Source organism: Pezoporus occidentalis, unplaced genomic scaffold (genome assembly GCF_034315485.1).
Source record: "Pezoporus occidentalis ecotype Australia unplaced genomic scaffold, CSIRO_AGI_Poc_V1 ctg586, whole genome shotgun sequence".
NCBI lineage: Eukaryota > Metazoa > Chordata > Aves > Psittaciformes > Psittacidae > Pezoporus > Pezoporus occidentalis.
The window spans coordinates 8,056-32,399 of NW_026915928.1; the positions used below are offsets into that span (position 1 = coordinate 8,056).

Here is a 24,344-nt window from a genome sequence, read left to right on the forward strand (position 1 = left end):
ATGGGTCCCCCATGGCTCTCTCTGGGTCCTGCCCCCCAGGGCCCCCCCGAGCGCCGCGCGGGCGCCCCCCGCCGTGGGGACCGGTACTCGGTGCGCACCTCGCTCATCGTGGCCACGCTCCCCATCCCTTCGCTATGGGTCCCAATCCCTGCCCCATGGCTCTCTATGGGTCCCAATCCCTTCTCCATCACTCTCTATGGGTCCCAATCCCTTCCCTATGGCTCTCTATGGGTCCCAATCACTTCTCCATCACTCTCTATGGGTCCCAATCCCTTCTCCATCACTCTCTATGGGTCCCAATCCCTTCCCCATGGCTCTCTATGGGTCCCAATCACTTCTCCATCACTCTCTATGGGTCCCAATCACTTCTCCATGGCTCTCTATGGGTCCCAATCCCCTCTCCATCACTCTCTCTGGGTGCCCCATGGCTCTCTATGGGTCCCCCATCACTCTCTATGGGTCCCCCATGGCTCTCTATGGGTCCCCCATGGCTCTCTCTGGGTCCTGCCCCCCAGGGCCCCCCCGAGCGCCGCGCGGGCGCCCCCCGCCGTGGGGACCGGTACTCGGTGCGCACCTCGCTCATCGTGGCCACGCTCAAGAAGCTGCTCCCCATCGGCCTCAACCTCTGCTCCCCCGCAGACCAGGAGCTCATGGCCATGGCCAAGGGGCGCTACGCCATGGTGGGGGAGGGGCAGCCATGGGGGGGGAGGGGGGGGGGAGGGGGGCACCCATGGGGGGGGAGGGGGGGAGCCATGGGGGGAGATGGGGGGACCTATGGGGGGAGGGGGGAGCCATAGAGGGGTTGGGGGGGAGGGGGAGCCATGGGGGGGGGGGGGATGGGGTTATGGGGGGAGGGGTGGGACCCATGGGGGGGGGGGGAGGGGGGACCCATGGGGGGACATGGGGGGGGATGGGGTAATGGGGTTGTGGGGTGGGATGGAGCCATGGGGGGGAATGGGGGGCTGGGGGGGAATGGACCCATAGAGGGGGTGGGGGAGATGGGGTATTGGGGTTGTCGGGGGGATGGACCCATAGAGGGGTTATGGGGTGATGGGGTTATGGGGTTGTGGGGCTATGGGGGTGACGGGGTCATGGGGCTATGGGGGTGATGGGGTTATGGGACTGATGGGGTTGTGGGTCAGTTATGGGGGTGAGGGGGTTGTGGGTTGGTTATGGGGGTTATGGGGTTGTGGGGCTATGGGGGTTATGGGGTTGTGGGTCGGTTATGGGGGTGTCAGGGTTATGGGGCTGATGGGGTTATGGGGCTATGGGGCTGATGGGGTTATGGGGCAGTTATGGGGCTGATGGAGTTGTGGGTCAGTTGTGGGGCTTCACCCCCTTGAGGGCCCCCTCCTGAGCCGGTTCCGCTCTGTGCCCCACAGAAGGACACGGACGAGGAGGTGCGGGAGTTCCTGAGCAACAACCTGCACCTGCAGAGCAAGGTAGCGCCCCTCCAGCCCCACTGAGACCCACTGAGACCCACTGAGACCCATTGAACCCCACTGAACCCCATTGAATCCCATTGCACCCCACTGAACCCCATTGAGCCCCATTGAGATCCATTGAGACCCATTGAGACCCACTGAGCCCCACTGAGCCTCATTGAGCCCCATTGAGACCCATCGAACCCCATTGAACCCCATTGAACCCCACTGAGCCCCACTGAGCCCCACTGAGCCCCATTGAGATCCATTGAGACCCATTGAACCCCTTTGAGACCCATTGGGACCCATTGAACCCCATTGAGCCCCATTGAGCCCCACTGAGACCCATTGAGCCCCATTGAGCCCCATTGATCCCCATTGAACCCCATTGAGCCCCATTGAGATCCATTGAGCCCCATTGAACCCCATTGAACCCCATTGAACCCTATTGAGCCCCATTGAACCCCATTGACCCCATTGAACCCCATTGATCCCCATTGATCCCCATTGCCCCCAATACCCCACATTGCCCTTCATTGAACTCCATTGAACCCCATTGACCCCACTGCCCCCATTGAGCCCCATTGAACCCCATTGACCCCATTGAACCCCATTGACCCCACTGAGCCCCATTGAGCCCCATTGAACCCCATTGAACCCCATTGAGCCCCATTGAGATCCATTGAGCCCCATTGAACCCCATTGAGATCCATTGAGCCCCATTGAGCCCCATTGAGACCCATTGAGACCCATTGACCCCATTGAGCCCCATTGACCCCATTGAGCCCCATTGAACCCCATTGACCCCATTGAACCCCATTGATACCCATTGAGCCCCACTGAGCCCCATTGAACCCCATTGATCCCCTTTGAGATCCATTGACAACCACTGAGCCCCACTGAGCCCCATTGAGACCCATTGAGCCCGATTGAGCCCCATTGACCCCCATTGCCCCCCATTACCCCCATTGCCCCCCATGTCGCAGGTGGAGAACAGCTCCTCGCTGCGCTGGCAGCTGGATCTGTACCGGGAGCTCGCCGGGAAGGCGGCGGACGCCGAGAGCCCCGAGCGCGTCGTGCGCAGGGTGCAGGAGGTGGCGGCCGTGCTCTACCACCTCGAGCAGGTCTGTGCCCATTGGGTGCCATTGGGTGCCATTGGGTGCCGTTGGGTGTCATTGGGTGCCATTGGGTGTCGTTGGGTGTCATTGAGTGCCTTTGGGTGCCATTGGTGTCATTGAGTGCCATTGGGTCATGGGGTCCCCATTGGGATCGTGCGCAGGGTGCAGGAGGTGGCGGCCGAGCAGGTCTGTGCCCATTGGGTGCCATTGGGTGCCGTTGGGTGTCGTTGGGTGTCATTGGGTGTCATTGGGTGCCGTTGGGTGTCATTGGGTGCCATTGGTGCCATTGGGTGCCATTGGGTGCCGTTGAGTGCCGTTGGGTGCCATTGGGTGTCGTTGGGTGCCATTGGGTGTCATTGAGTGCCATTGGGTACCATTGAGTGCCATTGGGTGTCCTTGGTTGCCATTGGTGTCATTGAGTGCCATTGGTGTCATTGAGTGCCATTGGGTGCCATTGGGTGCCATTGGTGCCGTTGGGTGCCATTGGGTGTCATTGGGTGTTGTTGAGTGTCATTGGGTGTCACTGAGTGCCGTTGGGTGTCATTGAGTGCCGTTGGGTGCCATTGGTGCCACTGGGTGTCATTGGGTACCCTTGGGTGCCGTTGGGTGCCGTCTGGTGTCGTTGAGTGCTGTTGGGTGCCGTTGGGTGTCATTGGGTGTCATTGGGTGCCATTGGGTGCCATTGGGTGCCGTTGGGTGCCGTCTGGTGTCGTTGAGTGCTGTTGGGTGCCGTTGGGTGCCGTTGGGTGTCATTGAGTGTCGTTGGGTGCCATTGGGTGCCATTGGGTGCCATTGGGTGTCATTGAGTGCCGTTGGGTCATGGGGTCCCCATTGGGATCGTGCGCAGGGTGCAGGAGGTGGTGGCCGTGCTCTACCACCTCGAGCAGGTCTGCGCCCATTGGGTGCCGTTGGGTGTCGTTGAGTGTCATTGGGTGTCATTGGGTGCCATTGGGTGTCGTTGGGTGTCATTGGGTGTCGTTGGGTGCCGTTGGGTGCCGTTGGCTGTCGTTGAGTGCAGTTGGGTGCCGTTGGGTGCCATTGGGTGCCGTTGGGTGACATTGAGTGCAGTTGAGTGTCGTTGAGTGCCATTGGGTGCCATTGGGTCATAGGGTGTCATTGAGTGCCATTGGGTGCCATTGGGTGCCATTGGGTGCCATTGAGTGCAGTTGGGTGTTATTGAGTGCCATTGGGTGCCATTGGGTCATTGGGTGCCATTGGGTGTCATTGAGTGCCATTGGGTGTCATTGAGTGCCATTGGGTGCCATTGGTGTCATTGAGTGCCGTTGGGTCATGGGGTCCCCATTGGGATCGTGTGCAGGGTGCAGGAGGTGGCGGCCGTGCTCTACCACCTCGAGCAGGTCTGCGCCCATTGGGTGCCGTTGGGTGTCATTGAGTGTCGTTGGGTGCCGTTGGGTGCCATTGGTGCCACTGGGTGTCATTGGGTACCATTGGGTGCTGTTGGGTGCCGTTGGGTGCTGTTGGGTGTCATTGAGTGCCATTGGGTGCCATTAAGTGCCGTTGGGTGTTATTGAGTGCCGTTGGGTGCCATTGGGTCATTGGGTGCCATTGGGTGTCATTGAGTGCCATTGGGTGCCATTGAGTGCCATTGGGTGTCCTTGGTTGCCATTGAGTGCCATTGGGTGTCCTTGGTTGCCATTGAGTGCCTTTGGGTGCCATTGGTGTCATTGAGTGCGTTGGGTCATGGGGTCCCCATTGGGATCGTGCGCAGGGTGCAGGAGGTGGCGGCCGTGCTCTACCACCTCGAGCAGGTCTGCACCCATTGGGTGCCGTTGGGTGTCATTGAGTGTCGTTGGGTGCCGTTGGGTGCCATTGGTGCCACTGGGTGTCATTGGGTACCATTGGGTGCCGTTGGGTGCCGTTGGGTGCCGTTGGGTGTCATTGAGTGCCATTGGGTGCCATTGAGTGCCATTGGGTGTCCTTGGTTGCCATTGAGTGCCTTTGGGTGCCATTGGTGTCATTGAGTGCGTTGGGTTATGGGGTCCCCGTTGGGATCGTGTGCAGGGTGCAGGAGGTGACGGCCGTGCTCTACCACCTCGAGCAGGTCTGTGCCATTGGGTGTCGTTGGGTGCCATTGAGTGCAGTTGGGTGTCATTGGGTGTCATTGAGTGCCGTTGGGTGCCGTTGGGTGCCATTGGTGCCACTGGGTGTCATTGGGTACCATTGGGTGCCGTTGGATGTCGTTGAGTGCCATTGGGTGCCATTGGGTGCCATTGAGTGCAGTTGGGTGTTATTGAGTGCCATTGGGTGCCATTGGGTGCCATTGGGTGCCATTGGGTGTCATTGGGTCATGGGGGTCCCCATTGGGATCGTGCGCAGGGTGCAGGAGGTGGCGGCCGTGCTGTACCACCTCGAGCAGGTCTGCGCCATTGGGCGCCGTTGGGTGCCGTTGGTGCCGTTGGGTGCCATTGGGTCATTGGGTGCCATTGGGTGTCATTGAGTGCCATTGGGTGTCATTGAGTGCCATTGAGTGTCATTGGTGCCATTGGGTGCCATTGGGTGTCATTGGGTGCCCTTGGGTGCCATTGAGTGCCATTGGGTGCCGTTGGGTGCCATTGGGTGCTGTTGGGTGCCGTTGGATGCCATTGGGTGCCATTGAGTGCAGTTGGGTGTCGTTGAGTGCCATTGGGTGCCATTGAGTGCAGTTGGGTGTTATTGAGTGCGATTGGGTGCCATTGGGTACCATTGGGTGCCGTTGGGTGCCATTGGGTACCATTGGGTGCCACGGGCGCCCATTGGGTGCTGAGGGCTCCCATTGGGTGTCGCGCAGACGGAGCACGCCTTCCGCTCCAAGAGGGCCGTGTGGCACAAGCTCCTCTCCAAGCAGCGGCGCCGCGCCGTGGTCGCCTGCTTCCGCATGGCCCCGCTCTACAACCTGCCCAGGTGCGCGCCGCCGGGAGCCAATGGGAGCCAGCGGGGGACAACGGGGGCCAATGGGAGGCAACGGGGGCCAACGGGGGCCAATGGGAGGCAACGGGGGCCAACGGGGGCCAATGGGAGGCAACGGGGGCCAACGGGGGTCAATGGGAGGCAACGGGGGCCAACGGGGGCCAATGGGAGGCAACGGGGGCCAACGGGGGCCAATGGGAGGCAACGGGGGCCAACGGGGGCCAATGGGAGACAACGGGGGCCAAGGGGAGGCACTGGTTTGAACTGGTTTGAACTGGTTTGAACTGGGTTTGAACTGGTTTGAACTGGGTTTGAACTGGGTTTGAACTGGGTTTAACTGGGTTTGAGCTGGGTTTGAACTGGTTTGAACTGGTTTGAACTGGGTTTGAACTGGGTTTGAACTGGGTTTGAACTGGTTTGAACTGGGTTTGAACTGGTTTGAACTGGTTTGAACTGGTTTGAACTGGTTTGAACTGGTTTGAACTGGTTTGAACTGGGTTTGAACTGGTTTGAACTGGTTTGAACTGGTTTGAACTGGGTTTGAACTGGGTTTGAACTGGTTTGAACTGGTTTGAACTGGGTTTGAACTGGTTTGAACTGGTTTGAACTGGTTTGAACTGGTTTGAACTGGGTTTGAACTGGTTTGAACTGGTTTGAACTGGTTTGAACTGGTTTGAACTGGGTTTGAACTGGTTTGAACTGGTTTGAACTGGGTTTGAACTGGTTTGAACTGGTTTGAACTGGTTTGAACTGGTTTGAACTGGTTTGAACTGGTTTGCTCCGGTCCCGCAGGCACCGCGCCTGCAACCTCTTCCTGGAGGCCTACAGAGCTCAGTGGCTGCAGCCGCAGGAGCACCCCTTCGAGGACCGCATGATCGACGACCTGGCCGTGAGCAGCGCCCCATAGCGCCCCATAGCACCCCATAGCACTGACCCATAGCGCCCCATAGCGCCCCATAGCGCTGACCCATAGCGCCCCATAGCGCCCCATAGCGCCCCATAGCACTGACCCACAGCACCCCATAGCGCTGACCCATAGCGCCCCATAGTGCTGACCCATAGTGCTGACCCATAGTGCCCCATAGCGCTGACCCACAGCACCCCATAGCGCTGACCCATAGCGACCCATAGCGCCCCATAGCGCTGACCCATAGCGCTGACCCACAGCGCCCCATAGCACCCCATAGCACTGACCCATAGCGCCCCATAGCGCCCCATAGTGCTGACCCATAGCGCTCCATAGCGCCCCATAGTGCTGACCCATAGCACTGACCCATAGCACCCCATAGCACTGACCCATAGCGCCCCATAGCGCCCCATAGTGCTGACCCATAGCGCTCCATAGCGCCCCATAGTGCTGACCCATAGCGCTGACCCATAGCGCTGACCCATAGCGCCCCATAGTGCCCCATAGCGCTGACCCACAGCGCCCCATAGCACCCCATAGCACTGACCCATAGCGCCCCATAGCGCCCCATAGTGCTGACCCATAGCACTGACCCATAGCGCCCCATAGCGCTGACCCACAGCGTCCCATAGCGCCCCATAGCGCTGACCCACAGTGCCCCATAGCACCCCATAGCGCTGACCCATAGCGCTGACCCATAGCGCCCCATAACGCTGACCCATAGCGCCCCATAGCGCTGACCCATAGCGCTCCATAGCGCCCCATAGCGCTGACCCATAGCGCTGACCCATAGCGCCCCATAGCGCCCCATAGCGCTGACCCATAGCGCCCCATAGCGCCCCATAGCGCCGACCCATAGCGCCCCATAGCACTGACCCATAGCGCCCCATAGCGCCCCATAGCGCTGACCCATAGCGCCCCATAGCGCCCCATAGCGCTGACCCACAGCGCCCCATAGCGCCCCATAGCGCCCCATAGCACTGACCCATAGCGCCCCATAGCGCCCCATAGCGCTGACCCATAGCGCCCCATAGCGCCCCATAGTGCTGACCCATAGCGCCCCATAGCGCATCATAGCGCTGACCCATAGCGCCCCATAGCGCCCCATAGCGCTGACCCATAGCGCTGACCCACAGTGCCCCATAGCGCCCCATAGCGCTGACCCACAGTGCCCCATAGCGCCCCATAGCGCTGACCCATAGCGCTGACCCACAGCGCTGACCCACAATGCTCAATAGCGCTGACCCACAGCGCTGATCCATAGCACTGACCCACAGCTCCCCATAGTGCCCCATAGCGCTGACCCATAGCACTGACCCACAGCGCCCCATAGCGCTGACCCATAGCGCCCCATAGCGCCCCATAGCGCTGACCCATAGCGCTGACCCACAGTGCTGACCCACAGCGCTCCATAGCACTGACCCACAGCGCTGACCCATAGCACTGACCCACAGCTCCCCATCGCGCCCCATAGCGCTGACCCATAGCACTGACCCACAGCGCCCCATAGCGCCCCATAGCTCTGACCCATAGCACTGACCCATAGCGCCCCATAGCGCTGACCCATAGCACCCCATAGCGCCCCATAGCACTGACCCACAGCACCCCATAGCACTGACCCATAGCGCTGACCCATAGCGCCCCATAGCGCTGACCCACTGCGCCCCATAGCGCCCCATAGCGCCCCATAGCGCCCCATAGTGCTGACCCACAGCACCCCATAGCGCCCCATAGCGCTGACCCATAGCGCTGACCCACAGTGCCCCATAGCGCTGACCCATAGCGCCCCATAGCGCTGAACCACAGCGCCCCATAGCGCTGACCCACATCACCACATAGTGCTGACCCACAGCGGTCACATAGCGCTGACCCACAGCGCCCCATAGCACTGACCCACATCACCACATAGCGCTGCCCCACAGCGCCCCATAGCGCTGCCCCACACCGGCCCCATAGCGCTGCCCCGCATCACCCCCATAGCACTGCCCCACACTGGCCCCATAGCGCTGCCCCCCATTGGCCCCATAGCGTTGCCCCATGTCAGACCCATTGTGACCCCCATTGTGAGCCCTATTGCATGCCCCATTGCGAGCCCCATTGCGTGCCCCATTGCGAGCCCCATTGCGAGCCCCATTGCGTGCCCCATTGCGAGCCCCATTGCGTGCCCCATTGCGAGCCCCATTGCGTGCCCCATTGTGAGCCCCATTGTGAGCCCCATTGTGACCCCCATTGCGAGCCCCATTGCGAGCCCTACTGCGTGCCCCATTGCGAGCCCCATTGCGAGCCCCATTGTGACCCCCATTGCGAGCCCCATTGCGAGCCCTACTGCGTGCCCCATTGCGAGCCCCATTGCGAGCCCCATTGCGAGCCCCATTGCGAGCCCCATTGTGCGCCCCATTGCGTGCCCCATTGGGAGCCCCATTGCGTGCCCCATTGCGTGCCCCATTGCGAGCCCCCCCATTGCGTGCGTGCCCCATTGCGAGCCCCATTGCGTGCCCCACTGCGTGCCCCATTGCTGCGTGCCCCATTGCGTGCCCCATTGCGAGCCCCATTGCGTGCCCCATTGCGTGCCCCATTGCGTGCCCCATTGCGAGCCCCATTGCGTGCCCCATTGCGTGCCCCATTGCGTGCCCCATTGTGAGCCCCATTGCGAGCCCCATTGCGTGCCCCATTGTGAGCCCCATTGCGAGCCCCATTGCGAGCCCCATTGCGTGCCCCATTGCGTGCCCCATTGCGAGCCCCATTGCGTGCCCCATTGCGTGCCCCATTGCGAGCCCCATTGCGAGCCCCATTGCGAGCCCCATTGCGAGCCCCATTGCGACCCCCATTGCGTGCCCCATTGCGAGCCCCATTGCGAGCCCCATTGCGAGCCCCATTGCGAGCCCCATTGCGAGCCCCATTGCGAGCCCCATTGCGAGCCCCATTGCGAGCCCCATTGCGAGCCCCATTGCGTGCCCCATTGCGAGCCCCATTGCGAGCCCCATTGTGAGCCCCTGCTTTGGGGTCGCAGCGCTCGGGGCAGGAGGAGGAGGAGGAGGAGGAGGAAGAGGAGAAGAAGCCGGACCCACTGCACCAGCTCGTGCTGCACTTCAGCCGCACGGCCCTCACCGAGGGCAGGTGGGGGGCAATGGGGGGCAGTGGGGCAATGGGGTAATGGGGGGCAGTGGGGCAATGGGGAGCAATGGGGCGGGGGGGGCAATAGGGCAATGGGGGGCAATGGGGGGCAGTGGGGGTAATGGGGGGCAGTGGGGCAATGGGGAGCAATGGGGCGGGGGGGGCAATGGGGCAATGGGGGGCAATGGGGGGATCAATGGGGGGCAATGGGGGGGCAATGGGGGTAATGGGGGGCAATGGGGCAATGGGGGGCTATGGGGGGTAATGGGGCAATGGGGCAATGGGGGGCAGTGGGGCGGGGGGGCAATGGGGTAATGGGGGGCAATGGGGGGCAATGGGGCAATGGGGGGCAATGGGGTGGGGGGGCAATGGGGCAGTGGGGGCAGTGGGGCGGGGGGGGCAATGGGGTAATGGGGGAGCTATGGGGGGCAATGGGGCAATGGGGAGCAATGGGGCAATGGGACAATGGGGGCAGTGGGGTGGGGGGGCAATGGGGCAGTGGGGGGGCAGTGGGGCAATGGGTGGCAGTGGGGCAATGGGGCAATGGGGATGGGGGGCAATGGGGGAAATGGGGCAATGGGGATGGGGGCAGTGGGGGGGCAATGGGGGGCAATGGGGCAATGGGGGGCAATGGGGCAATGGGGGCAGTGGAGGGCAATGGGGGGCAATGGGGATGGGGGGGCAATGGGGAGCAATGGGGCAATGGGGGCCAATGGGGCAATGGGGGGCAATGGGTCAATGGGGATGGGGTCAGTGGGGCAATGGGGGCAGTGGGGGGGCAATGGGGTAATAAGGGGCAATGGGGAGCAATGGGGCAATGCGGGCAATGGGGGGCAGTGGGGTGGGGGGGCAATGGGGTAATGGGGGGCAATGGGGGGGCAATGGGGCAATGGGGGGGCAATGGGGCAATGGGGGGCAATGGGGGGCAGTGGGGCGGGGGGCAATGGGGATGGGGGGCAATGGGGGGAAATGGGGCAATGGGGGTCAGTGGGGATGGGGGCAATGGGGGGCAATGGGGCAATGGGGATGGGGGGCAATGGGGTGCTCAGAGTGGTGCCCCCCATCTGCCCCCCCCCGCCCCATGGTGGATGTGGGGCTCCCCCCCCCCATTGCCTGCAGCAAACTGGAGAGCGACCACTTGTACATGGCCTACGCCGGCATCATGGCCAAGGTGGGGCCTGCCCCATAGCGCCCCATGGAGCCCAGCCCCCCAAGTGTGGGGCAGGGCCCTGGTGCCCCCCCCCCCCCGGTATGGGGCGCTGAGGCCTTGCCCCCCCCCCCCCAGAGCTGCCACATTGAGGAGGAGGAGGAGGAAGAGGAGGAGGAGAAGGGGGAGGAAGAAGAGGAGGATTCCTTTGAGGTGGGCACTTATGGGGCCTATGGGGCACGCATGGGGCCTATGGGGCACGCATGGGGCCTATGGGGCACCCATGGAGCCCATGGGACCTATGGGGCACTTATGGGGCCTATGGGGCACTTATGGGGCCTATGGGGCACCCAGTGAGCCCATAGGGACCTTATGAGCACCCAATGAGCCCATGGGACCTATGGGGCACTTATGGGGCCTATGGGGCACCCACTGAGCCCATGGGGCTGTGGGGGCTCAATGACTCCATATGGACCCTATGAGCTCATAGGAGCCCATCTAGACCCACTGATCCCCCCTGGCCCCACTGATCCCCCCTGGCCCCACTGATCCCCCCTGGCCCCACTGAACCCTCCCCGGCCCCACTGATCCCCCCTGGCCCCACTGATCCCCCCCCGGCCCCACTGATCCCCCCCGGCCCCACTGAACCCCCCCGGCCCCACTGATCCCCCCCTGGCCCCACTGATCCCCCCCGGCCCCACTGATCCCCCCTGGCCCCACTGAACCTTCCCTGGCCCCACTGACCCCCCCTGGCCCCACTGATCCCCCCCTGGCCCCATCTAGACCCACTGATCCCCCCTGGCCCCACTGATCCCCCCTGGCCCCGCTGATCCCCCCTGGCCCCACTGATCCATGCTGGCCCCACTGAACCCTCCCCGGCCCCACTGAACCCCCCTGGCCCCACTGACACCCGGCCCACTGACCCCCTCCAGCCCCACAGCCCCCACAGCCCCACAGCCCCCCCGCCCCACTGACCCCAGCCCCACAGCCCCCCACAGCGCCACAGCCCCACAGTCCCCCCACAGCCCCACAGCCCCTCCCTGCCCCACAGCCCCACAGCCCCACTGACCCCCAGCCCCTCCCTGCCCCACTGACCCCCTCCAGCCCCACAGCCCCCCGCTGCCCCGCTGCCCCACACCCCCCCCAGCCCCACTGCCCCCCAGCCCCACTGACCCCCCCAGCCCCACTGACCCTCCCTGCCCCACTGACCCCTCCCCCCGCCCCCCAGCCCCCCCCAGCCCCACTGACCCCCCCCCCGCCCCACAGACCCCCCCCCCCCCCGCCCCACAGCCCCCCCAGCCCCCCAGCCCCCACAGCCCCACAGCTCCCCCCCAGCCCCACTGACCCCTCCGCGCCCCAGCCCCCCACAGCCCCACAGCCCCACTGACCCCCTGCAGCCCCATAGCCCCACAGCCCCCCCCAGCCCCACAGCCCTTCTTCAGCCCCACAGCCCCACTGACCCCTCCCCCCGCCCCACAGCCCCACAGCCCCACTGACCCCCTCCAGCCCCACAGCCCCCCCGCCCCACAGCCCCCCACAGCCCCACAGCCCCCCCCCTCCCCACATCCCCCCCCTGCCCCACTGCCCCCCCCCGCCCCCCCGCCCCCTAGCCCCCCCGCCCCACTGACCCCCAGCCCCCCCCCAGCCCCACTGACCCCCTACAGCCCCCCAGCCCCCCCCGCTGCCCCACTGCCCCCCTCCAGCCCCACAGCCCCCCCCGCCCCCTAGCCCCCCTGCCCCACTGCCCCCCGCTGCCCTGCTGCCCCACACCCCCCACAGCCCCACAGCTCCCCCCCGCCCCCCAGCCCCCCCCCCCCGCCCCACATCCCCCCTCAGCCCCCCTGACCCCACAGCCCCACAGCCCCCCCAGCCCCACTGACCCCTCTGTGCCCCAGCCCCGCCAGCCCCACAGCCCCACAGCCCCACTGACCCCCTGCAGCCCCAGAGCCCCCCAGCCCCCCCCGCCCCACTGCCCCCCCCAGCCCCACAGCCCCACAGCCCCCCCCCAGCCCCACATCCCCCCACAGCCCCTCCAGCCCCCCCCCGCCCCACATCCCCTCCCTGCCCCACATCCCCCCCCCGCCCCCCTGACCCCCGCCCCGTGCCCCCAGGAGAAGGAGATGGAGAAGCAGAAGCTGCGGCACCAACAGGCGCGGCTGCACTCGCGGGGGGCGGCCGAGATGGTTCTGCAGATGATCAGCGCCTGCAGGGGTGCGGCGCGGGCGCTGGGGGGCGCTGGGGGGCTCTGTGGGGCCTATGGGGCTCTATGGGGCTCTATGGGGCTCTATGGGGCTCTATGGGGCCTATGGGGCTGGGCTGGGCTCTGTGGGGATGGGCTGGGCTCTATGGGGCTCTATGGGGCTGGGCTCTATGGGGCTCTATGGGGCCTATGGGGTCTGTGGGGCTGGGCTCTGTGGGGCTCTGTGGGGCCTATGGGCTCTGTGGGGCTGGGCTCTATGGGGCTCTATGGGGCGCTGTGGGGCTGGGATCTATGGGGCGCTGTGGGGCTGGGATGGGCTCTATGGGGCTGGGCTGGGCGCTATGGGGCTCTATGGGGCCTATGGGGCTGGGATCTATGGGGCGCTGTGGGGCTGGGATGGGCTCTATGGGGCCTATGGGGGCTCTATGGGGCTGGGCTGGGCGCTGTGGGGCTCTGTGGGGCTGGGCTGGGCTCTGTGGGGCGCTGTGGGGCTGGGCTGGGCTCTATGGGGCTGGGCTGGGCTCTATGGGGCTCTATGGGGCCTATGGGGCTCTATGGGGCTGGGTCCCATGGGGCTCTATGGGGCTGGGGTCCATGGGGGGTCCCCTAGGGCTCTATGGGGCTGGGTCCCATGGGGCTCTATGGGGCTGGGCTGGGCGCTATGGGGCCTATGGGGCTGGGATCTATGGGGCGCTGTGGGGCTGGGATGGGCTCTATGGGGCCTATGGGGGCTCTATGGGGCTGGGCTGGGCGCTGTGGGGCTCTGTGGGGCTGGGCTGGGCTCTGTGGGGCGCTGTGGGGCTGGGCTGGGCTCTATGGGGCTGGGCTGGGCGCTATGGGGCTCTGTGGGGCTGGGCTCTATGGGGCCTATGGGGTCTGTGGGGCTGGGCTTGGCTCTATGGGGCTGGGCTCTGTGGGGCTGGGCTCTATGGGGCCTATGGGGTCTGTGGGGCTGGGCTGGGCTCTGTGGGGCTCTATGGGGCTGGGCTGGGCTCTGTGGGGCTGGGCTGGGCCCTATGGGGCCTGTGGGGCCCATGGGGTCTGTGGGGCTGGGCTGGGCTCTGTGGGGCTCTATGGGGCTGGGCTGGGCTCTGTGGGGCTGGGCTGGGCCCTATGGGGCCTGTGGGGCCCATGGGGTCTGTGGGGCTGGGCTGGGCTCTGTGGGGCCTGTGGGGTGTGGGGGGCTGGGCTGGGCTCTGTGGGGCTGGGCTGGGCTCTGTGGGGCCTGTGGGGTGTGGGGGGTGTGGGGCTGGGCTGGGCTCTATGGGGCCTGTGGGGTGTGGGGCGTGTGGGGCTGGGCTGGGCTCTTTGGGGCTGGGCTGGGCTCTATGGGGCTCTGTGGGGCCCGTGGGGTGTGGGCGCTGTGGGGCTGGGCTGGGCTCTGTGGGGCTCTGTGGGGCCCGTGGGGTGTGGGCGCTGTGGGGCTGGGCTGGGCTCTGTGGGGCCCATGGGGTATGGGGGGTGTGGAGTGTGTGGAGTCTATGGGGCTGGGGTTGGGTCTGTGGGGCTGGGCTGGGGTCTGTGGGGTCTATGGGGTCTATGGGGTGTGTGGGGTGTGTGGGGCCTATGGGGTCTGTGGGGCTGGGGTGGGGTCTGTGGGGTCTATGGGGTGTGGGGTGTGTGGGGCTGGGCTGGGGTCTGTGGGACCTATGGGGTGTGGGGTGTGTGGGGTGTGTGGAGTCTATGGGGCTGGGCTGGGGTCTGTGGGGCCTATGGGGTCTGTGGGGCCTATGGGGTCTATGGGGCCTATGGGGTCTGTGGGGCTGGGCTGGGGTCTGTGGGACCTATGGGGTGTGTGGGGTCTATGGGGTGGATGGGCTGTGGGTCATTATGGGCTGTGCTCATTATGGGCTGTGGGTCCTTATGGGCTGTGGTTATTATGGGCTGTGGTTATTATGGGCTGTGGTTATTATGGGCTGTGGGGTTATTATGGGATGTGGGTCGTTATGCGCTGTGGTTATTATGGGATGTGTGGTTATTATGGGCTGTGGGGTTATTATGGGATGTGGGTCGTTATGCGCTGTGGTTATTATGGGCTGTGGTTATTATGGGCTGTGGGGTTATTATGGGATGTGGGTCATTATGGGCTGTGGTTATTATGGGATGTGGGGTGCTATGGGGTGTGTGGTTATTATGGGATGTGTGGTTATTATGGGCTGTGGTTATTATGGGATGTGGGGTGCTATGGGGTGTGTGGTTATTATGGGATGTGGGGTGCTATGAGCTGTGGGTCCTTATGGGCTGTGGTTATTATGGGCTGTGGGTCGTTATGAGCTGTGTGGTTATTATGTGCTGGGGTCCTTACGCGCTGCGGCCGTGGGGCCGCTCTGCGCAGGCGAGCGCGGGGCCATGGTCTCCTCCACGCTCAAGCTGGGGATCTCCATCCTCAACGGCGGCAACGCGGACGTGCAGCAGGTACCGGGCACCCGCGGGTCATGCGTGGTCATACGTGTGCCATGTGTGTTCATGCGTGTGCACCATGCGTGTTCATGGGTGTTCATGCGTGTTCATACGTGTGCACCATGGGTGGTCATGCGTGTTCATGGGTGTTCATACGTGTGCCATGTACGTTCCATGTATGTTCCATGTACATTCCATGTATGTTCCATGTATGTTCCTCACGTGTTCCATATATGTTCCATGTATGTTCCATGTGTATCCATGTACGTTCCATGTACGTTCCATGTATGTTCCATGTATGTTCCATGTACATTCCATGCATGTTCCTCACATGTTCCATGCATGTTCCATGTATGTTCCATGTACATTCCATGTATGTTCCATGTATATTCCTCACGTGTTCCATATATGTTCCATGTATGTTCCATGTGTATCCATGTACGTTCCAAGTACGTTCCATGCATGTTCCATGTATGTTCCATGTACATTCCATGTACGTTCCATGTACGTTCCATGTGTGTTCCATGTATGTTCCATGTATGTTCCATGTGTGTTCCGTGTATGTTCCATGTATGTTCCATGTGTGTTCCTCATGTGTTCCTCACATGTTCCATGTATGTTCCATGTACGGTCCATGTATGTTCCTCACGTGTTCCTCACGTGTTCCTCACCTGTTCCTCACGTGCTCCTCACGTGTTCCTCACATGTTCCTCACATGTTCCTCACATGTTCCATGTGTGTTCCTCACGTGTTCCACGCGTGCCCCACAGAAAATGCTGGATTACCTGAAGGAGAAGCGCGAGGTCGGCTTCTTCCAGAGCCTCCAGGCCCTGATGCAGACCTGCAGGTGGGGCTGCCCCATAGCGACGCCACCGACCCCATGGCGATGGGGGGGACCCGCGGGAATGGGGGGGTTGGGATGGGGTCCATGGGGGGGGCAATGGGGGAGAGGTTGGGGGTCAATGGGGTCAATGGGGGGGTCAATGGGGGGGTCAGTGGGGGCTCAATGGGGGTTTAATGGGGGTTTAATGGGGAAGTCAATGGGGGTCTCAGTGGGGGGTCTCAGTGGGGGGGTCAATGGGGGGGTCAATGGGGGGGGATCAATGGGGGCCAATGGGGGGGTCAATGGGGGGGAGGTTGGGGGTCAATGGGTGGGGTTGGGGTCAATGGGGGGGGTTGGGGTCAATGGGGGGGGTTGGGGTCCATGGGGGTTGGGGGTCAATGGGTGGGGGTTGGGGGTCAATGGGGGGGGTTGGGTCCCATGGGTGGGGGTTGGGGTCAATGGGGGGGTGGGGGTCAATGGGTGGGGGTTGGGGGTCAATGGGGGGGGTTGGGGTCAATGGGGGGGTTGGGGTCAATGGGGGGGTTGGGGGTCAATGGGGGGGTTGGGGTCAATGGGGGGGGGTTGGGGTCAATGGGGGGGGTTTGGGGTCAATGGGGGGGGTTGGGGTCAATGGGGGTGGGGGCTGGGGGTCAATGGGGGGGGTTGGGGGTCAATGGGGGGGGGGGGGGGGTCAATGGGGGGGTTGGGGGTCAATGGGGGGGGTCAATGGGGGGGAGGTTGGGGGTCAATGGGTGGGGTTGGGGTCAATGGGGGGGGTTGGGGGTCAATGGGGGGGGTTGGGGGTCAATGGGGGGGGGTTGTGTCCCATGGGGGGGTTGTGGTCCATGGGGGGGGGTTGGGGGTCAATGGGTGGGGGTTGGGGTCAATGGGGGGGTGTTGGGGGTCAATGGGGGGGGGTTGGGGGTCAATGGGGGGGGGTTGGGGGTCAATGGGGGGGGTTGGGGGTCAATGGGGGGGAGGTTGGGGGTCAATGGGGGGGGTTGGGGTCAATGGGGTGGGGGTTGGGGTCAATGGGGGGGTTGGGGGTCAATGGGGGGGGTTGGGGGTCAATGGGGGGGGTTGGGGTCAATGGGTGGGGGTTGGGGGTCAATGGGGGGGGGTTGGGGGTCAATGGGGGGGGGGTTGGGGTCAATGGGGGGGGGTTGGGGTCAATGGGGGGGGTGGGGGTTGGGTCCCATGGGTGGGGGTTGGGGTCAATGGGGGGGGTTGGGGGTCAATGGGGGGGGTTGGGGTCAATGGGGGGGTCAATGGGGGGGAGGTTGGGGGTCAATGGGGGGGTCAATGGGGGGGGGTCAATGGGGGGGGGGGGTTGGGGGTCAATGGGGGGGTTGGGGGTCAATGGGGGGGTGCTTGGGGTCAATGGGGGGGGTTGGGGTCAATGGGGGGGTGTTTGGGGTCAATGGGGGGGTTGGGGGTCAATGGGGGGGGTTGGGGGTCAATGGGTGGGGGTTGGGGTCAATGGGTGGGGGTTGGGTCCCATCCTGCCCCTCCCCCCAGCGTCCTGGACCTCAACGCCTTCGAGCGGCAGAACAAGGCCATGGGGCTGGGCATGGTGTCCGAGGACGGCACCAGTGAGTGGCACCCACAGCACCCACAGCACCCATAGCACCCATAGCACCCATAGCACCCATAGGAACCCATAGCACCCATAGCACCCATAGCACCCATAGCACCCATAGCACCCACAGCACCCATAGCACCCATAGCACCCATAGCACCCATAGCACCCATAGGAACCCATAGCACCCATAGGAACCCATAGCACCCATAGCACCCATAGCACCCATAGCACCCACAGCACCCATAGCACCCATAGCACCCACAGCACCCACAGCACCCATAGCACCCATAGCACCCATAGCACCCATAGCACCCACAGCACCCATAGCACCCATAGCACCCATAGCACCCATAGCACCCATAGCACCCATAGCACCCATAGCACCCATAGCACCCATAGCACCCACAGCACCCATAGCACCCATAGCACCCATAGCACCCATAGCACCCACAGCACCCATAGCACCCATAGCACCCATAGCACCCATAGCACCCATAGCACCCATAGCACCCATAGCACCCATAGCACCCATAGCACCCACAGCACCCATAGCACCCATAGCACCCATAGCACCCATAGCACCCACAGCACCCATAGCACCCATAGCACCCACAGCACCCATAGCACCCATAGCACCCATAGCACCCATAGCACCCATAGCACCCACAGCACCCATAGCACCCACAGCACCCATAGCACCCATAGCACCCATAGCACCCACAGCACCCATAGCACCCATAGCACCCATAGCACCCATAGCACCCACAGCACCCATAGCACCCATAGCACCCATAGCACCCATAGCACCCATAGCACCCATAGCACCCACAGCACCCATAGCACCCATAGCACCCATAGCACCCATAGCACCCATAGCACCCATAGCACCCACAGCACCCACAGCACCCACAGCACCCATAGCACCCATAGCACCCACAGCACCCATAGCACCCATAGCACCCATAGCACCCATAGCACCCATAGCACCCACAGCACCCATAGCACCCACAGCACCCACAGCACCCACAGCACCCATAGCACCCATAGCACCCATAGCACCCACAGCACCCACAGCACCCATAGCACCCACAGCACCCATAGCACCCATAGCACCCATAGCACCCACAGCACCCACAGCACCCACAGCACCCACAGCACCCACAGCACCCATAGCACCCATAGCACCCACAGCACCCACAGCACCCATAGCACCCATAGCACCCATAGCACCCATAGCACCCACAGCACCCACAGCACCCACAGCACCCATAGCACCCATAGCACCCATAGCACCCATAGCACCCATAGCACCCACAGCACCCACAGCACCCACAGCACCCACAGCACCCACAGCACCCATAGCACCCATAGCACCCATAGCACCCATAGCACCCATAGCACCCATAGCACCCATAGCACCCATAGCACCCACAGCACCCACAGCACCCATAGCACCCACAGCACCCACAGCACCCACAGCACCCACAGCACCCACAGCACCCACAGCACCCATAGCACCCATAGCACCCACTACACCCACAGCACCCATAGCACCCACAGCACCCATGAGACCCCCACACCCCACAGCTCCCTATGGGACCCAGGGGGCCAAGGGGTGGAACTGGGGGTCCCCATCGCTACGCTGCTGCCCCCCAACCCAGCCCTGCTGTGAATGACCCCAGCCCCACTGATCCCCCCCAGCCCCACTGATCCCCCCCCAGCCCCACTGATCCCCCCCAGCCCCACTGATCCCCCCCAGCCCCACTGATCCCCCCAGCCCCACTGATCCCCCCCAGCCCCACTGATCCCCCCAGCCCCACTGATCCCCCCCCAGCCCCACTGATCCCCCCCAGCCCCACTGATCCCCCCCAGCCCCACTGATCCCCCCCAACCCCATTGATAACCCCAGCCCCACTGATCCCCCCCAGCCCCACTGATCCCACCCACCCCATTGATAACCCCAACCCCACTGATCCCCCCCAGCCCCACTGATCCCCCCCAGCCCCACTGATTCCCCCCAGCCCCACTGATCCCCCCCCAGCCCCACTGATCCCCCCCAGCCCCACTGATCCCCCCCAGCCCCACTGATCCCCCCAGCCCCACTGATCCCCCCAGCCCCACTGATCCCCCCAGTCCCACTGATCCCCCCCAGCCCCACTGATCCCCCCCCAGCCCCACTGATCCCCCCCAGCCCCACTGATCCCCCCAGCCCCACTGATCCCCACCCCATTGATCCCACCCACCCCATTGATAACCCCAGCCCCACTGATCCCCCCCAGCCCCACTGATCCCCCCAGCCCCACTGATCCCCCCCAGCCCCACTGATCCCCCCAGCCCCATTGATCCCCCCCAGCCCCACTGATCCCCCCCAGCCCCACTGATCCCCCCAGCCCCACTGATCCCCCCAGCCCCCGTGTTCCCCCCAGCCCCACTGATCCCCCCCAGCCCCACTGATCCCCCCCAGCCCCACTGATCCCCCCAGCCCCACTGATCCCCCCAGCCCCACTGATCCCCACCCCATTGATCCCCCCCACCCCATTGACCCCAAACCCCATTGACCCCCAAACCCCACTGAACCCCCCCAAACCCCACTGATCCCTCCCCACCCCATTGATCCCCCCCTACCCCATTGATCCCCCCCACCCCATTGACCCCAAACCCCACTGATCCCCCCCAACCCCACTGATCCCTCCCCACCCCATTGATCCCCCCCACCCCATTGATCCCCCAAACACCATTGATCCCCTCCAACCCCATTGACCCCCCCCACCCCATTGATCCCCCCCCACCCCATTGACCCCCCCCACCCCATTGACCCCCCCACCCCATTGACCCCAAACCCCATTGATCCCCCCCACACCATTGACCCCAAACCCCACTGAACCCCCCCAAACCCCACTGATCCCTCCCCACCCCATTGATCCCCCCCCTACCCCATTGACCCCCCTCCACCCCACTGATCCCCACCCCATTAATCCCCCCTACCCCATTGATCCCCCCACCCCATTGACCCCAAACCCCACTGATCCCCCACCAACCCCACTGATCCCTCCCCACCCCATTGAACCCCCCCACCCCATTGATTCCCCCCACCCCATTGACCCTCCCCACCCCACTGATCCCCAAACCCCATTGATCCCCCCCACCCCATTGATCCCCCCCACCCCATTGATCCCCCCCACCCCATTGACCCCCACCCCATTGACCCCCCCGACCCCATTGATCCCCCCACCCCATTGACCCCCACACCCCATTGACCCCTCCCCACCCCATTGATCCCCCCCCACCCCATTGATTCCCCCCACCCCATTGATCCCCCAAACCCCATTGATCCCCTCCCACCCCATTGACCCCCCCCCACCCCATTGATCCCCCCCACCCCATTGATCCCCCCCCTCTCACCTCCTCTCTCCCTTCTCTTCCCACCCTGGCTCCTGGTGCAGTCAGCAGAGACAATGGTAACTACCATCCCTGGGCTATGGGGCTATGGGGCTGCTATGGGGCTATGGGGCTATGGGGGGCTATGGGGTTAATGGGTGGGGGCAATGGGGCTATGGGGGGTATGGGGGGCTATGGGGGCTATGGGGGCTATAGGGGGCTAAAGGGGCTATGGGCGCTATGGGGGTTATAGGGGCTATGGGGGCTATGGGGGCTATGGGGCTATGGGGCTGCTATGGGGCTATGGGGCGTATGGGGGCTATGGGGCTATGTGGGCTATGGGGCTATGGGGGGTATAGGGGGTATGGGGGGTATGGGGGGTATGGGGGTATGGGGGCTATGGGGGCTATGGGGCTGCTATGGGGCTATGGGGCGTATGGGGGCTATGGGGCTATGTGGGCTATGGGGGGTATGGGGGCTATGGGGGCTATGGGGCTATAGGGGGATATAGGGGGCTATGGGAGTATGGGGGGCTATGGGGGATATAGGGGGATATAGGGGCTATGGGGGGTATGGGGGTATAGGGGGTATGGGGGGCTATAGGAGGCTATGGGTGGGTATGGGGGGCTATGGGGGCTAGGGGCTATGGGGGCTATAGGGGTGGGGGGCACCCAGGCGTGTTATGGGGGCTATAGGGGCTATGGGGGCTATAGGGACTATGGGGGCTATAGGGGCTATATGGTGCTATAGGGGCTATAGGGGCTATTGGGGGATATGGGGGGTATAGGGGCTATGGGGGCTATAGGGGGCTATAGGGGCTATGGGGCCTATAGGGGGCTATAATGGTTATGGCATCTCTAGGGGGCTATAGGGGCTATGGGGCCTATAGGGGCTACAGGGGTTATGGCATCTCTAGGGGGCTATAGGGGCTATAGGGTCTATGGGTCAATAGGGGGGCCCCACAGTGTCTATGGGGTGTCCCTGCCTGTCCCCCCATTGCCTGGTCCTGCTTGTGCCCCCCTGGTCCTGCTGCCTCCCCCCCCAAGCTAACAGCCTGCACCCTATGGGGTCCCCATTGTCCCCTATGGGGTCCCCATTGTCCTCTATGGGTCCCCATTGTCCTCTATGGGGTCCCCATTGTCTCCTATGGGGTCCCCATTGTCACCCTATGGGGTCCCCGCTGTCTCCTATGGGGTCCCCATTGTCTCTATGGGTCCCCGCTGTCTCTATGGGTCCCGCTGTCTCTATGGGTCCCCGCTGTCTCTATGGGTCCCGCTGTCTCTATGGGTCCCCATTGTCTCTATGGGTCCCCGCTGTCTCTATGGGTCCCCACTGTCTCCATGGGTCCCCATTGTCTCTATGGGTCCCCATTGTCTCTATGGGTCCCCATTGTCTCTATGGGTCCCGCTGTCTCTATGGGTCCCCACTGTCTCTATGGGTCCCCATTGTCTCTATGGGTCCCGCTGTCTCTATGGGTCCCCATTGTCTCTATGGGTATGGGGTCCCTATGGGTCCCCGTTGTCTCTATGGGTCCCCATTGTCTCTATGGGTCCCCGCTGTCTCTATGGGTCCCCGCTGTCTCTATGGGTCCCGCTGTCTCTATGGGTCCCCATTGTCTCTATGGGTCCCCGCTGTCTCTATGGGTCCCCATTGTCTCTATGGGTCCCCATTGTCTCTATGGGTCCCCATTGTCTCTATGGGTCCCCATTGTCTCTATGGGTCCCGCTGTCTCTATGGGTCCCCACTGTCTCTATGGGTCCCCATTGTCTCTATGGGTCCCTGCTGTCTCTATGGGTCCCTGCTGTCTCTATGGGTCCCCATTGTCTCTATGGGTCCCGCTGTCTCTATGGGTCCCCATTGTCTCTATGGGTCCCCGCTGTCTCTATGGGTCCCGCTGTCTCTATGGGTCCCGCTGTCTCTATGGGGCCCCCTCCCCACGCTCTCTATGGGGCGCCCTAGGGGAGAAGGTGATGGCCGATGATGAGTTCACCCAGGACCTCTTCCGGCTGCTGCAGCTGCTCTGCGAGGGCCACAACAACGGTGAGGGGCTCCCGCTATGGGGCTGGGTTGTGGGGCTGGGTTATGGGGCTGGGTTATGGGGCTGGGTTGTGGGGCAGGGCTATGGGGCAGGGCTATGGGGCTGGGTTACGGGGCTGGGTTATGGGGCAGGGCTATGGGGCTGGGCTATGGGGCTCGGTTATGGGGCTGGGCTATGGGGCAGGGCTATGGGGCAGGGCTATGGGGCAGGGCTGTGGGGCTCGGTTATGGGGCTGGGCTATGGGGCAGGGTTATGGGGCAGGGCTATGGGGCTGGGTTATGGGGCAGGGCGATGGGGCAGGGCTATGGGGCTGGGTTATGGGGCAGGGCTATGGGGCAGGGCTATGGGGCAGGGCTGTGGGGCTGGGTTGTGGGGCTGGGTTATGGGGCAGGGCTATGGGGCTGGGCTATGGGGCTGGGCTATGGGGCAGGGCTATGGGGCTGGGTTATGGGGCTGGGTTATGGGGCAGGGCTATGGGGCAGGGCTATGGGGCTGGGCTATGGAGCTGGGTTATGGGGCTGGGCTATGGGGCTGGGCTATGGGGCTGGGCTATGGGGCAGGGCTATGGGGCTGGGTTATGGGGCTCGGTTATGGGGCAGGGCTATGGGGCTGGGTTATGGGACTCGGTTATGGGGCTCGGTTATGGGGCAGTGCTATGGGGCAGGGCTATGGGGCAGCGCTGACCCCGTCGCCCCCCAGACTTCCAGAACTACCTCCGGACGCAGACGGGGAACACGACCACCATCAACATCATCATCTGCACCGTGGACTACCTGCTGCGCCTGCAGGTGCCGTGGGGCCCACGGGGACCCATTGGGACCCATTGGGACCCATTGGGACCCATAGAGACACATAGAACCGATAGAACTCATAGTTCCCCATAGAGCCCCATAGAGCCCCATAGCACCCTATAGTTCCCCATAGCGCCCCATAGACACCCATAGAGACCCATAGGGACCATAGCGCCCCATAGTGCCCCATAGAGACTCACAGCGCCCCATAGAGACACATAGAGACACATAGGGACCCATAGAGCCCATAGAGCCCCATAGAGCCCCATAGGGACCCATAGAGACCCATAGTGCCCCATAGCGCCCCATAGAGACCCATGGAACCCATAGGGACACATAGAGACCCATGGATCCCATAGAGACCCATAGAGACGCATGGCACCCATAGAGACCAATGGCACCCATCGAGCCCCATAGGGACCATAGCGCCCCATAGCGCCCCATAGTGCCCCATAGCGCCCCATAGAGACCCATGGAACCCATAGGGACCCATAGAGACCCATGGATCCCATCGA

At 63.6% G+C, this 24,344-nt stretch overlaps 1 protein-coding gene across 1 annotated transcript in view; it reads left to right on the forward strand.

Moving 5' to 3' along the window:
- Nucleotides 1-24,344, forward strand: part of LOC134174150 (ryanodine receptor 1-like) — a 30,533-nt gene continuing 6,189 nt past the window's right edge. The window contains exons 1-15 of the mRNA XM_062638831.1: nt 1-90; nt 516-680; nt 1,383-1,442; nt 2,411-2,548; nt 5,331-5,443; nt 6,242-6,338; nt 9,367-9,473; nt 10,590-10,641; nt 10,756-10,830; nt 12,729-12,828; nt 15,153-15,232; nt 15,988-16,064; nt 17,559-17,632; nt 22,960-23,040; nt 23,738-23,826. Coding sequence (XP_062494815.1) covers nt 1-90; nt 516-680; nt 1,383-1,442; nt 2,411-2,548; nt 5,331-5,443; nt 6,242-6,338; nt 9,367-9,473; nt 10,590-10,641; nt 10,756-10,830; nt 12,729-12,828; nt 15,153-15,232; nt 15,988-16,064; nt 17,559-17,632; nt 22,960-23,040; nt 23,738-23,826 — 1,398 coding nt within the window. The remainder of the gene's footprint in view (nt 91-515; nt 681-1,382; nt 1,443-2,410; nt 2,549-5,330; nt 5,444-6,241; nt 6,339-9,366; nt 9,474-10,589; nt 10,642-10,755; nt 10,831-12,728; nt 12,829-15,152; nt 15,233-15,987; nt 16,065-17,558; nt 17,633-22,959; nt 23,041-23,737; nt 23,827-24,344) is intronic.